The following is a 16212-nucleotide window of genomic DNA, read 5'->3' on the forward strand; positions in this document are numbered from 1 at the left end:
GTAACCACTTTGGCAATATGCTTCAAGTCAGGGTCCATTTCAAAGATCTATTTGCACTGGGGCTTTAATTTACTGGCTGAAATTAGATATTTGACTTCCTCAGACTTTCATCAGTTTTGAGAAATTCACCAGTTTGTCCTGCAAAATTCACAACAAATTGATGCTGCCTCTTCCCTTTGCCACAGTTAGGAGGATGGTATTCCCAAGTTTACAAGCATTCCCATTTTTCCTCCAAATGTAACAATGGTCATTATTCCAAAGGATGAACTAGACTTGTGCAGCTTCACAGATCTTTTCTTGATCTCTTGGCTGATTTTTACTTCCATGTCAAGCAATAAAGCAATGTGCTCAAGGTGTGGACTTAACTACTTATGAATATATGTTAATTCATGAAACATTTCCTGAGACATGACATCATCACTTGGGTTTCCCCTCATTGTTAAAAGAAACGTTAATCATTCTATATGTAAACTTCTGATTTTAAAAATGTTAATAAAGAACTCTGACATATCTTTTCTCTCATTATTGTGCATCTAGGAAATTGAAATAATTTGTTATTCTAACAGACCTAAAAGTTTGGTCTTCAACTTAAGACAATAAGAAAAAAAAATATATATATATTACAATCAAATACTTACCAAAGTGCAGAAACGCTCACATTACTGTCATTAAGCCAGGGACATGTTTTTTTTCATTTACACAAAACTGGAGTGTTTCATTTGAATGCTCCACTATAGTGTCAGCATGCTAATACATGCTACTTTGTGTGTTTAGGCAAATTTACTTTGAGTTGTTCTGTTGCTAATTGCTTTTCCCCCCCTTTCTCACTATGCTATGCAAAAATAAAACAAATCTCCCCACACTTACACTTAGAGCTGTATCAGTTGTTGATTTGCATGTAAAATGCATGAATGTCTTCATGAGTCATCTGTCCGTATACCTGTGTTTGTGTGCGCGTGTCGGCGTGTTCCCGTCTCTGATGGTGGCAATCCTAATAGTGCGTTTCACTGCAGCACATGGTGAATAGACGGTAATTATCACCAGCTGAACTAAAAATACAGCTTCCACGCTGTAGGGTGAAACCTCCTCCATCACTATTCGGGGGTTTATTATAAAATATTTGTGTGGTTTATAGCTATTGGATACATATTTTGCTGGCAGCGGTTTGATAGGAATTTCCTTATCTATCTTTTCCAGAGCTCTTCTGCTTCCATGTGAAATTGGCACGGTAATCTGCTGCGATTTTCCTCCCTCACTCATTTACCCTGTGCTGTAAATAGGAAACGCAAGAGAGCAGTCTCCCATGCCCTCTACAGCCAATGAAAGCCTTCCGAGGAGGTCGGAGACAAAACACCCAATTGCCATCTCTTATGCTCACTAAAAATGTAGCCCTGATTTGAAGGGAACAGTAAAAGAAATGCCTTGTCCTTTACTTTTTTATGTATGCATTGCCCTTGCTTTTCCTGTCTGGGATGTAACTGGAGAGGACAGAGAGATGAGCGCATGCTTGTTGATTTGCCAATTTGCTGTCCCCACTGGTAACAAAAACGGTTTGACCTGTACGTCTGTGTATTCATTGTATTGCCTACCTCGGTGCCCTGCCACATACATTGCCAGTAATGTGAAGAAAGATTATTTTTAAGCCATGCTTTTGAGTGGTAGTTTAGTCTCTCAAACATAAAATGTGCAATTACACTTCACAGCTGTTCTGTCTCCCTGGCTTGCCAACTTTACACTCAAACTGTTTCAATCTACCTTTGTCAACAGGTTTCCCAGATAGATGTGGAGAGCCACGCAGAATAACTAATTCTGACAACCTGAAACACGTTTTTAAAGGATGAATCACTGATTTAAAAAAAAAAAAGAAAAAAGGATTAAAGAGAAAGCAAAATCCTAATAGGCCGCTGTTGGCTAATTAATTTATTTTGGTATAATATAATATAAATTAGGTATTGTATACATAATATAAAAAAAATATATTTACACAAAGGATCCACAGGTTAGCACTATTGCTAAAAGGTTTATGCACAATAACTTGCTTATCTACCTGCTTTACTTAATAAGCTGGTATAACTGACAGAAACACAAAGCTAAAATCTAATACAGCATTTAAATACAAACTCAATAAATTAGACTTTTGCTGAAATTTTTAATTTCAGTAATTCCGTTATCACTATTAAATAATATTTCTGCTGTTTTATATCTGTTTTTCTGCACTGATACTGTATTGTAAGCAGTCTGTCTTGTTCAAAGTTTAATATGAACATTATGTAATTTTTTTAAAGTTATTACTCAGTTGCACACCCCTTGAATCCTTATTTTAATATACCTATTTCTAATAATTGTATTGTTGTAGTTTTGTACAGTATATAATTATTGTTCCTCATCTCTAGTCATTTTTTGTAGGCTTTATGAGAGGCAGATGTTTTCTGTAGTTGACTGACATACTTCTTACTGCTTAAAAAGCATGTCAAAAGAGCTATGAGGATTAACATTTGTCAATGATTATTAATAACTGAATTGATTTTTGTAACTGTGCAGCAATTAGAGGTTGTTAATGAACTGTTGAGACAGAAAAGATAAAACCTGACTCAACGGTTTTGCCAGTTTTAGCGCCTTATTAATTTTGCAGCACATTATCTGACATTGTTAAATACCGAGCTATTAGAAATAGAGTTGATAATTTCCACTGCTGTTTCTCAAAGTTGTGTGTACAACAGGCGTGTGTATTGCAATCAGTCTGTCCTCAGAGTTTGGAAGTTCATACTTTAAGATGCACGAAGTGAGATTTTAAGTATTGCACATCCACCATTGCTTGGCCTCTCCTCCAAGTTATTTACACAGACAGCTGCCTCATTTAAGCAGTGATTATCTACACCCATGGCCCCTAGTTATTTTCCAGTCACATTTCCACACTTCTGGAGGATGTCTTTCCCTTTCACCACCGTGGAAAAAGAGAGTTTGGATGCGGGTGAGGAAAAGTGAAGATTAAAGTTAAAAGTGAGTACCAGAGGGTGGAGCGTCATGGTCCACCCTACTTGCTGCCCATATGGAGTCTTTTCTGTTTCAAAAAAATCCTTCTTCGCTCCTTTGGGCTGTTGATATTATTGTGCTGCTCCACTGAAAATATTTATTTTCAGATCAAAATAAAGCAATATTTCATTTTTATTAACACATATGTGAGTTGACTCTTTCAGAAGGTCTGGACTGCTCAGATAACTGCATCAAGACTCCTTTATAACACAAATTGGACCTTTGACGTCAGTTTTTTTTTTTTTCATAGATAGTGCAGTATATATGAATTAATGCTGTAATTTATGATTAGAAATTTCAGAAGCTCATTCACCATTGACTTTTTGGGGATTTAGAAATGTACAAGTTTCAAAATGTAAATTTACAACTCAATAGAAAACGTCACCGTTACTACATTTTATATACTCTAATTAGTCAGTTGATAACTTTTGGCTGTAGGGACTAGCAGAGACTACAACCTAGTACAGGCCTGCTGCCTCATGGTGGGAGCTGATTCACTAACTAATTGGGCCAGTAGCTTTTTATAAAGTAGGCTGAAGAAGAGAAGCAGTTTCAGGACAGGTGTCAGTTATTTTATTTCAAACACAAAGCCACTATAACTCAGTGAGAACATATAAATCAAACATAAAATCTGACACTCTGACATTGTGAAGTAGATGACAAAAACACTCATCGCCAACACGGGTGAGTGTTTTTGACAAAATGGGGGAAACTAGCATAAGCTGTGGTGTGAAAGGTATCTCAACTGTATGCTAAAACTTAGAAATTGTTTGACTAGAAAAACATGTTTACCTTATTGGGTTTCAGCAGTGTGGACGGATGGTTAACAGATTTACGGTCAACATTAAAGGCACATACTGCATGTGTGCTTGTAGATATGCAAATATTTTCATGCTATTTGCAACGTCAACTTTTCATGCATTTTCCTTCAAGAGGTGTTTACAGCCAAGGTGCACTGTGGATGTCCTTTTAATATTGAATTGTCTTCAAATTTTTATATATTTTTTATTTTATATATTTTTTGATAACTAATTCCTCTATTTTTGGACTTTGAACACACAAATGCTCAAGTAAGTTTGTTGTGTTTGAGTCCTTTGCTTTTACTGTACCTCTGCAAAAGTGCAAAACTGATTTGTTCCCATTGTGTGATTTACCTTTTCATCTAGTTTATTAAGTGGTTGTCACAGTCACAAGTGAGAATATTTGGAGAAGAAAAATAATTCAGATTCTTAGGCAAATTTTGACATCTTTCAACTTCATGATTTTCTATGATCCATTCAAAGGATTTTATGCTACATTAAATTAACCAAGGCAAAAAACACCACCAATTCTCCACTCCTTTACTTTTACTAACCTTTATCTGTCCTCTCTGTGTATCCCACACTGAGTGAGTGGGTGCTGATGGTACATCTCTCAGCTTAATGCACTGCAGAGTTAAAGATCAGGTTGTTAACACCATGATCAGGGCCTACATCAGTGGCACAGGGCACTCCTTCACTGTACTGCTGGAAACATCATAATTGACTTACTTACTGAAAATATGCACCCACATTTGGACACTCTCATATCTTTGCAGCATGCATTCAGAAGCATCTGGACCCTGCGCAAGCAAGTGATGATATCAGAGAGAATGAAAAGATCTAGCATTGTTTATGAGGAAATAGAAAAAAGTACTTTCGTTACAAATATTTAGCTGCATAAAAATTTTTTAAGCAACTAAACACAAATGTAGTCTGCTTCAGACTAAAGGAAGTTACTCACTGTCACTGAACATTTGTCCGAGATGGATGAATTTATTGACATTTTGCAATGTTTCCACATTAACAAACAGCACTGAAAATGATCCAAACAAAAACATTTACCAGAACCAAATCTCAGTAGGGTTGTCAAGTTCTCTGACTTGGTAGGGAAAAACTTCTTGATAGGTTCTCTGTTTGTGTCTTACTGAACATCTGGGACCTAGAGAAGTTCTGGTCCCATTATGTATATTAAGTAATAGAGAACAGACCTTAAAATGGTGACGGTGGGAAATCACTTGCTCTGGATGCCGTTGGCAATTCTTTAGTACTGCTATGTGAAGATCTGAAATGCTGGTGGAAGCTTAAAAACACTCTCATCAAAGACTCTTTCACTATTTTAGCTATTATGTTGGCATTTTATTCAGAATATTCACAATTTATTATGGCTACAGAACACATTTTCACTGCCCATACTAGAGTTTTCTGAATCTATGGATCATAATTCTGAACACACTCGCATTCAGATTTCTAAAGTACTGGAATAAGATCTGAAGTTAAGTTACATTGAAAACTTACTTCGACAAACATAAAATCCACTTCCTGTCTGGCACAGAAAAAATTATTGCTCATCTTAAACTTTTGTAGCTTACCAAATTGTTCTTATTTGTGCGTCCAGCAAAGGACAAGATTTGGATGATATATTCAACTCTACACTTTCTCACCTTGAAATGGGAGAATCCTCTTTGGTAAAAAGGTTTCAAGTCTAATCAGGGCTGATTAATTATACAAATGGGCACAAAGCTTGCTAACCTAATTGATGGCTTTATCTGTGTTTTGCTCTATACAAGAGGGATAGTATTGTTTCTCCTGAGGACCAAGGAAGATTTACCCCTTTGAAGGTTAATCATGCATGAGTTAAGCAGCTGGCAAGGGGATAGAAGTCCATTTAATTACATTTAAGTTTAAAGTGCTTCTTCCACAAATGTTCAATGATGTCTAAGAAACATAAACTAACTTTATTACATTACATCACATGCATCTATTATTTATGTTAATGTTATTACTCTAATGTAATTTCTCTTTTTATTTCCTTTATGCAGTTTGTAACTTTGTATGCTTGTATTGTGCTGTGGCTATGAGAGGTTCTTTAGGAATAAACTTTACTGACTTTGTTGCTCTAAAGTTTGGTTTCAACTTATTTATTGTTTATGTGAACTTTTAGTCATGTCTCAAGATATTTTTGTTTCTTGGTTAATGCTAAAACATGTCAGTAGGCTGTGTTTCAAATTGTTTACAGTGATTGTTAATTAAATGTTACTGACAAAAATACCAAGTTATCTCTTGAAGATTTTATCATGTTTGCTTCCAAAAGAAAAAAACAAAAAAAAAAAAAAAAAAAAAAAAATCAATTTCTGGACATAAATATTTACACAAATACACTTTATAAACAAGGAGATACTCTAAACACTGAACAGCACCACAACTATAGCCTGCTGTACAGAAAAAAAAACAACAAACAAACAATTAATTACATTAAATGTATAAAAAAGGTAAATGACCTTCACTTGTATTACGCTTTATCAAGTTCAGAGGACCCCAAAGATCTACGACACTTTCAATCATTCACATTCTCACACACAAATTCACACGCTACATAAGCTACATTGTAGCCACAACTGCCTTGGTATAGTTTAACTTGCAATTTGAGCTGTAGTTTTTTTTTTTTTTTTTTTTACCAAAAAGCATCGACGTGTTTGTTTACTTTTTAAAACCTGCCAGGCTACGAAAGTTGTATTTCTGAGACTTTTAATGTTGTTTTTTATTCTGCCTGTTTGTTGCCTCCTGTTCTGCAGTGCTTCTTTCTTTTGCAACTGCAATCTGTGGTGGCTGTAGTGTTCTTCTGAAGCTTTGGGATGCAGAGACTCTTGTGCTGTCGATGTGTCTAGAACTATGATTTATTAATACTCTTCTTAGTCTACCCAGTACTAAAAATACTTTGGAGGCACTGCACCTCATGCACAATGTAACTGGGCAAGTAGTGCACAGACGCTTGAGGTGGGATTTGTCAGCTCAGCATCTTTCTCTGTAACAACATGCACACCCTGGGATGATCCAGGGATTCAGGTTACTTCAGCTTTCACTAATGCATGTCACTAAAGTGGCCAGGTTCTCTCATGTAGCGACAGCACGACTCAGTAAGCAGACCTGATTGAGACTGAGATCCTTGGATGAGAGTGACAACTTAAGTTGAAATTAAGGTTTCACTTTATGTTTAAGTTTTAGCTTTGTGCAGATGTTTTTAAGTCTGTATCTTTGTCTGTTCTTGTCTCCAGTATGAATACTTCAATGCTGTGCTGATCAATGAGGATGTAGAGCTGGGAGGAAAGTTTGTCCTGCAGCCCAACGATCATTTTAACAACCGATCAGTCAACCTCAGCCTCAGTGTGGTCCAAGTGCCCACCAATATGTACAATAAAGGTATGTTAACAATCCACAATATACAGAACATCTATATACACAGTCTATATGAAGAAATTGTTTTACATGGATTCATAATGCAAATTGTTTGACACAAGAAAAAAATCTGTGCTATTGAAAACAGTGAAAGATGTTGCTTGGTCCTGGAGTGTTTTCACACCTGGTAATCCAATAGACTTAGTTCGAGTGGAGACCAAAAGTGCAGCGTTTATTACATTTTCAGCTCACTAGACTGTCAAATGAACCAAAGCCTTTGAAAAACTTATTTACCTAGTCTAGTGGTGCTGCATCAAAAACTGCTGAAGGAAACAACATAAAAACCCCTGCACCAGACACAGAGCATAGCTTCCTACTAAAATATTGTGGACTCAGATTTTAGCCGTTGTAAATGGTCCAGCAAACTCATCAGTTATGATTGAAAACATTTGCCAGACACCTAAATTTATCTTCTCCTTATGTTCAACGTTTTGCTGATGAGATAAAGCGTTTTTCTGAAAACTTTTGATTGTGCAGTATCATACGTCTTGCTCTTTTTGCCTGCGGCAAGGAGCCTACCTTCTAATTAATACACAAAAAACTCAGTGGTAATTACTTACAGCCATCCAGTTCCTGATCACACTGAATTATGTCCTTAGGTAATGTGGCTTGGAGCTAGAAAATTAGCACTGTGGCAATGATAAAGTCAGAATTTTTGCTTCATGTGAAATTGTTTAAGAATACAAACATTCAGCTTGTGTTGTTGGACAATAACATATGGCTTTATCAGTAGGTGGATATGACTTCATTATTTGTAACTCTTTGGTTCATTACTGGCACACATTGACCTAATTAGCTGTTAATAATTAGACTTCTTCTGATTCACCATCAGCTCAAATCCAACAAGAGAATTCGAGGCCAAGTACAAGGCTCTGCGGACAAAGTGAATGTCAAGTTGACTTAACTGAGCTACGAGGGGCAACAAAAGTACATACAGATAGAGAGCGAGGAGGAGGGGGGAGGGAGAGAACAGGGAGAACGTAATTGAAAAAGAAAGTAGGTTAAGTCAGACTGATGGAAGGTCTAAGCAAGAAATTAATTGCCCCCTATAAAAAGAGGAGAAAAAGCAAGTCAGAGTGACAGGAAAAAAGTTAGAAACTAAATAAATGAGAGTGCATGGAAAGTGAGGCTGATAGAACAGGGACGGTAATTGTGATGTGATTTACAGACAAATGATTTGACTCTCAAACTCATATTCCTTACACGCTTTAGCAGTGGTGTAAGACTTTAGACCTCTTCGGCTCTAAGGTCTTAAATTTCTGTTCAAATAAAGTAGACAGGGTTTTCTTTTGGAAATCTTTTGCATTTGAAATGCATTATGAAGGATATGCACCAATTCTACCATAAAATCACTAATACTGAATATTTTCAGTGACATGAATTTGTTCATCTGACATTCTAGTTTTTCTTTTGTATTACTTTCACAAGTCCAAAAACTCAACATAGATGGTAGTCAATTAGAGCCCTTTCAAGAGCTCAATTGGGCAGCTTTCTCATGTTAATTTTGTGCAGACTAATGTGAAAAGCTGTCAAGCACCTGGCTGAGCTCCTTTAATGTTGGAGTTCTCCCAAGTGAATGAGAGAGGAGGCTCTGATTGGTATTTGTGCTTTCAAACAAAAGTATGGTTGTATGGTAACAAGATGGGAAATGGTAATAACAGTCAATTTCATAATCACATTCCCAAACAGTTTTTTAAAAAAATGCCAGAATACAAGTTAAGTTTTTTATGTTTGCTTTGGTCTCAGCTGCCACTGTTTCTCACCATTATTCTGCCTGTTATTTGGAGAACTGACCATAGAATAATGTTCAAATCCCAAAAATGTATCTGTGACAAAGACTGGAAAGGAGAAAGTAAGGATGATAGATCCGTTTAAAAGTCTTATATATAGATAGATGTATAGATATATTGTGATATGTGACATTTCACAGCAGGCCAACTAACATGTTAGAATCCTTGTTCTTGTCACTTTTAAGTGCAATTATCCTGATTTCAGAAATCAATTATTAAATTTCCTTCCTATTGTCCCTGAGGTAAGCTAATTTACACAAAAGGAAAATTCTGATTTCTTTTCATTAGCCACAATATGTTGTTCTGTTTAATCTTAGCTTTTCATCTTGGACCATGAACGCTTTTGCACAGGCTCCCTGTCGAAGTTAAACTCTGTTAAATGAAACCTTGTTGGCAAGTAGCACCATGTTTGATTCCTCATTATGATGATTTTAGATCGTAATAGACACTTGAAATTCACCAGAAGTGACTGCATTGTTGTGTAAATACATTCTGGATCTTTTCCAGTCCCATCTCCACTCCACTCCATTCCATGGAGGTAAATGGGTGTTGACAATCAACAAAGGGCTTTAGTGTGTTATAGCTTCCAGAAGAATAATTCACTCATTGCTTATTGGCATGACTGCTGACAGCAGAACAATGTTGGCAGCAATGGAGATGATGTGAAATCTGTTATCTACTTCTCTTTCACTCCATCCATTAGGTACTTGTCTGTGTGTCTGTCATTTTCTACCCATCTCTCTGAATGCATTCTTGATTGTTTTTTTTTTTTTTTTTTTTTTTTTCTTGCTCGCTCGAGCGGGTATTGTGTTTCTGTCTCACTGTATGATTTTGTGTCTGGCTCTTTGTCATTTTTTTTTTTTTTTTGCTTCCATCCTTCCCATCCTGCTCCTGAATGAAGACGAAAGCAGCTGTAAAAAGCTTGGCTGACTGGTTCATAACTAGCAAAGTATTGACACTCTCAACTTGAAAATTAAAAACAAGAAATCATAATTGGATGTGCTGAGCCATATTGTACTTCACCAGTTTCTGCAGTTTTATGTCCAAAAATTGTTGCACAGACTATGTTCTTAGTTTAAGAACATAGTTCAAACATTAAGAACAAGGTTTAATGTGTACACATGGGATACTTTGCAGATGATTATTCTTCTAATAGAGAATAATCATGGACCTGTTTGTGTTGCAGAAGGACAAAGATAAACACTATACTTGTGGGGTTTTAAGATGAAAATTTTTAAGATGAACTCTCACATGTTCAAATCTATTTTATTATGCATATTCTGTTTTTCCACATAATAGAGTACTTAATTAATGTATCACTTAATTACACATTAAGTGATACATTAACTTAATGCCAGAGCATAGCAGATAATTTGGAGCTTATCTGTTACTGCATATGCATATATCAAAATTATTGTTAAATGAACAGAAGCAGAGTAGCTTTATTAAGTAGCTTTCAAAATCCCAAAGTCAGCTTTCAAATAGTCAGTAAAATCATTATTGTTCATCTGTCTTGTCTTATGCTCTCCACCTTATTCCTGGGAGGTTTACTGTAGAAACGATTATCGCTCTTACTTCTGGCACCCACTGGAAGTAGCAGTATTTCACTCTTATTTGTTGGATTTTTTTGCTAATCTATATTCATGATAGAAAATATCATTTTCAATGTGGAGGACAAAAAAAGATCTTTATTATCTTTTCGGTTATTGTACAATATTTTGTAAAACCTGTTTATGGACATGCTGTCTGTTATCAGAGTGTTATGGAGCTAAAACTGTCTCATAATTTACAAAAGCACAGGACGAGATTCACAAATGCGTGATGATCCATCAGCTACCAGTTAAAGTATGAAAGTGTAGCTCTTGTTCTATGCATTTGTGGATCTTGTTCTGTGCTTTCGTGAATCTTTTGCATTTGTGGATCTTGTCACCAGCCTTTCAAAATGTAACCAACTTTCGGTGATTTCTCTATTTCCTCACTGTGTTTTCATAGACTCTGCAATTGTCAATGGTGTGTACTGGTCAGAGGCCCTGAACAAGGTGTTTGTGGATAACTTTGAGAGGGATCCCTCACTAATATGGCAATACTTTGGCAGTGCTAAGGGCTTTTTTAGACAATATCCTGGTAAGTCTGTGCTGTTTTTTTTATTTTTTATTTTTGAAAGAGGAGACGCATCGTACTGGAGCAAAAAAGCTAGGGGAGTTTATATAAATTAGTTTGTGCTTGAATGGGATGAACATTCAACCACATCTGAGTGAAAAAACCCAGACGTAATGAATAGAAATCAAAGATACAAATTAGATGCTATGATGCAAATCCTATATTTTGTAGGTTTAGAGGACAACATCTATTTTTAGGTCCTTGAAACATCACCTCTTCCTCATTTCAATAAATGAAATGGAACACCTGAGGTCTTGAAATGATTTCCTTCAGTGTTAGGTTTCTCTCTGGATACCATGTAACTCAATAAAAAACATAGAAGAAAATGAATAATTTTGTTGTTTTTGAATCCACTGACCTTGTTTTGAATTTTAAATAAAAATGCATTGCACCTATTGAAGAAATAATCCTAATGGAAACAGCTTGAAGTGGCTTTTGTGAGGTGTTTAGTGTTTTTCAATGCTGGTGATGGGAAACAATTTTTTTGTCCATATCTGAAACTTTACATAATGAAATATGCTATTAGTTTTTCAATGGAGGTAAAAAAAAAAAAAAAGAATGCTGGAAGAAGTAGTTTAACAAACACCATCATGAATGTTTAAAAAAACTACTAAAGGGTGAGGTATAAGTATTTATGGCACAGACCAATGCAGCTGATTTGTTTTGTTTTTTAATATACAATGCTTTTACAGGAATCAAATGGAAGCCAGATGACCACGGAGTTATAGCTTTTGACTGTCGTAATCGAAAGTGGTACATCCAGGCAGCCACCTCTCCAAAGGATGTGGTGATCCTGGTGGATGTCAGTGGCAGCATGAAAGGCCTGAGACTTACCATTGCCAGACAGACGGTTTCCTCCATTCTAGACACTCTTGGAGATGATGACTTTTTTAATATCATTGCTGTAAGTCTAGGCTCAAGACCAATATTTTTATTTCAAAATCCAGTAAGTGTTCTACAAACAAAGATGACCCAGCCCATCCATTTTCTGTATTCCCTAACTTATTTTAAGGGTCACAGTTAAAGTAAGGGACTATGTGTCTTTCCATAAAGACAAACACTGCACACAAATACTCACATCAAAGGTCAGTTAGGATTGACCTTGGATGTTGGAGTAATACCAGGAGAAAAGCAGTCATGAGAATACCCTAACTCCACCCAAAATGGAGATGTGAAGCAACAGATTCATCATATTGCCTAGAAATGTAGACTACTAACATTAAAGCTACTCATGAACAATTTCAAACACGTCTTAATGGTGAGGAGGGTAATTTTTAGAACTTTTTTTTTTTTTTTTACATATTTGTTGAAACTGGCATAACACAACAGTATGGTATGAGACAGATAATCTGTGAAAAAAAATCAAGCTCTTCTGCCTCCTCCCACTGTAACCTAGACACAACTAATCAGAGCACAGAGGTGCATCTTAGTGCTGTCAATCACAATCTTGTGTGGTGCTGCTCATCTCCCTGCCGTTTGCCTCCCTTGCTCCATGGTAAGACACGACACCACTTCTCCCTGTCAAAACGACCTTGTTGTGAACGCTCAGGCTAGTTAGCGTAGTCACTGAATACAGTAGATAAAGATTTGTTCTGCAATTGTAAGTTGCTTCTCTTCTATTGGCACATGTAGTAGTGTGTACCTGCGGTTGAGTGACAGAGTTAAGACCCTCCTCCTGGCTCTGATTGATTAGTTCTGGTTCAAGAGCAGTGCATTTCTTCAGACTGCAATTATAGCTCAGGATGGAGACTTATGTTTTAATAGATTATCTGTCTCATAGCATACTGATATGAGGTTTAACAAATATGTAAAAAACATATTCTTTATAAAAGTTACATACAGCAACTTTAATCTTAAAAACAATTTTAAAGTGCACATTCATCCCCATGAGCTATAGCTCTCATAAGTTTGTGTCAAGTTGGCTTCTTAGTCCCCAAAAAATAACATTTTGAGTCAGTTAGCAGACGACAAGCTTCCACACACACATCAAGACAAGCCCATATTTATCTTTTCCTTTTCACACTAGAAACATGCTTTAAAAATTAGCTTTCTTTCCTGTCATGCTCATAATTAATTAATTGTCATTTCAATAAAGATTTGAAATGCAAAAGAGACAGACTTGGTTATTCCCTGCCTTCAGGATCTTTGCTAATCTTATCATTTATTCAGGCTGATGCAGTTCTGCTGTACACACACATTTGATGTTCGAGTTTTGCTAAAGAGAATCATAAGCAGTCAGATTTTTGTAATATCTCCATCTATAAAAGAAAGAATGGTATGGAAATGTATTTGTGTCCTAAAGATTACATTTAAAACAATTTCTACTGAAAATTCCATTGGAAATGCTAAAATCCAAATATAGATATAATGAAGTCACTGTTTTTTACATGGTGAACACATATTTCAGTAACACTTAATATTCTTAAGATCATTAGAAAATTATTCTGTTGAAAAAAAGGACAATTTGAAAAGGATGAGGAAAAATAATCTCTTAATTTGACAGCTGAGTTTGTCATTCCTGTTTCAAAAAGCCATTTTTTTGAGTGCATCTCAACATTGTATTATTTTCACTTCAGTATCAAACGTAATAGAACAAATTATATACACTCTTGAGAGAAAACAATCTTTTGCACAGGGAATATGTTTTGCATTCTGCAATAAACACACATTCAGTCCAAAGCTTCTCACATGCAGCACACACAGAAACGGATTAGAGCACAATTAGTGGCTTGGAGAAACACAATTCAATTGTCTTCCCAGGTCTTTGAAGTTTATTTCATAGTGATGCATTAAGGGGTATTATCACCAAATAGCCGGCACTGGTTGGGGTGTGTGTTGTGCAATGCATGCATTTTGTTCTTGTCATAGAGAGGAGTGAATTTTCTTGCGTCTTTTAAAATTCAAGTAGTTTTATTTTTTGTAATGACTCACTTTCATAAATTCCTTTTGTATTTCTCTAGTACAATGAGGAACTGCATTATGTGGAGCCATGTCTGAATGGAACCCTGGTTCAAGCAGATGTCACCAACAAAGATGTGAGTGATTTTATCAGTTCAATTTAAAGTTGTTCATAGATTAGAATTGCAGATGTCAAGATACGGCGATGTGAAATAAAATTTGGGGCATTGAATTTTATGTTGGAGAAAGCACTAAATCAATCTAAAAATTGCTACTTAAATGTAAAATTGTCTATAGTGTCATTATAAAGACAGGAACGCTGAAATAAAGTACTTAAATATATCCTCATTTTACCTTCCCGTCTTTCTGTTATGCAGAACTCTGTTCATACAGATATAGGAAGTTGATTAAAAGCTTTACTAAAAAAAAAGACACTAAACTCAGATGTACAGTTGCTCTTCATTTTCCAGTTTGTCAAACAAACTCAAAAGTTTGTGTGAACGCTGTTAGAATGCATAAACGCATTAAAATAAGTCTTTATTTGCTTCTATTCAACTCTATTCAAATACTTTGGTACTGTTTACCCCAAAGGCTAATTAAATGTTGTTGCAACAAATTAAATGTTGTAATGCTTCAATATAGGGTCAGTATACAACAACACTTACTTTTGATGAGTAATTAAGATTATCTGTGCTACACTCTCTAGTTCAAGTAGCACATTAATACTTAAATAATATTTTACATACACATTTATTTATAGAAAACTTGGAGAAATTATGATAAATGCAGTTTATATAGAAGTAATAATATATTTGTAGTATGAGATTAAGAGTTCTGATTGGAAATTTAAGATACATTCATAAGGATCTTGCAATGTTCAAAATGAATCAAATCTCATTCATCTTCTCTTAATTTCCATTCACTGTGTTCTGCATTAATCCAGCACAGCAGTAAGCTATTTACCTGTGACTGCATGCAATGATTTCAAAGCTGCACTTGCAATTGGTGAAAAATGCTCTCTGCATGAATTTTGTTGAGGTTGTTAGATTCTGTTTACCTTATTGTGACGACACACTTATGAATATGGATTAGAACTGCGTGTTCCATGCAGTAGCTTAATGTAGATGAGTCAGCCTGTCTAAGAGAAGAAAGCCTGAAAGCGGATGTCCCAATAGGGGCTGCAAAAGTGCTCATGTGGTTTATTAAAGCCATATTTTAATGTGGTAAAGTACTTTAAGACATCAAGTTTTCATGTGACAAAAATCTAGCAAACTGTAGTTGAATTTTCATTCACCACAGTCCTTGAGCCTTGGAAATGGCAATAGATATTTGTGAGTCTGTTGCTCGTCTGTCCTTAAAGTGCTTTAGATGAGGATTGGTTTTCAGATCTTTTAGCTTACTTCATGTTGTCAGAGAGCTTCTCTTTTTGATTTCTTGGTTGTACGTGTTTAACATTGTATTAAATCAGAACGTTCTTAAATGAAATAAATTATAACTTCGTAGTTAATGGAATTTGTGTATCGATATATATATATTTGATGCTCAACCCTGATGTGTCCCAAAGCTCATGGTCATATAAAACTTTTCCTCTGAAATGCATGAATTTGTAGGTCTTGCCAATAGTTTCCCTTAGGGGAAAATTAGTCTTGATTCTGAACTTCACTCGATTAAACTTGGCTCTGGTTTATTTTAGCTAAAAAAGACAGATAAAATATTGCTAGAATATTCACATTCCTTAAATAGGGTTTCTCCCCAAGGAAATCATACAAAGGCATTGCTGAACTTTAAAGTGAAAAAAAATAGTAGAGATTTGCTACTTTGGACTGAATACTTCGACATGGTTAATACGGAATATGAAACATTCTGTTTTGATTTGACTGTATTTCTCTGCTCATCCACAGAGTCCTGGTTAAATCAATGGGTAAAATGTGTCCCCCACACAAATTTATATAAAGGGGTTTAACCAAAAAAAAGCTATGCCTAAATAAAACAAAGTAATACAGCTTAAAATGAGATCAAATATGGTGAAAAAGAGGATTATACTTAATGAATCAAGCAAAATTCTCTGCAAGTAAAAA

General features: G+C 35.5%; 1 protein-coding gene across 1 annotated transcript in view; it reads left to right on the plus strand.

The window, feature by feature from the left end:
* Positions 1-2925: 2925 nt before the first annotated feature.
* Positions 2926-16212, plus strand: part of cacna2d3a (calcium channel, voltage-dependent, alpha 2/delta subunit 3a) — a 69043-nt gene continuing 55756 nt past the window's right edge. Inside the window, exons 1-5 of the mRNA XM_055046245.1 lie at positions 2926-2971; positions 7077-7250; positions 11069-11200; positions 11929-12140; positions 14197-14271. Of these exons, the coding sequence (XP_054902220.1) occupies positions 2926-2971; positions 7077-7250; positions 11069-11200; positions 11929-12140; positions 14197-14271 (639 nt within the window). The remainder of the gene's footprint in view (positions 2972-7076; positions 7251-11068; positions 11201-11928; positions 12141-14196; positions 14272-16212) is intronic.

Source organism: Poeciliopsis prolifica, unplaced genomic scaffold (assembly GCF_027474105.1).
Source record: "Poeciliopsis prolifica strain line A6 unplaced genomic scaffold, Auburn_PproV2 SCAFFOLD023, whole genome shotgun sequence".
NCBI classification, from domain to species: Eukaryota; Metazoa; Chordata; class Actinopteri; order Cyprinodontiformes; family Poeciliidae; genus Poeciliopsis; species Poeciliopsis prolifica.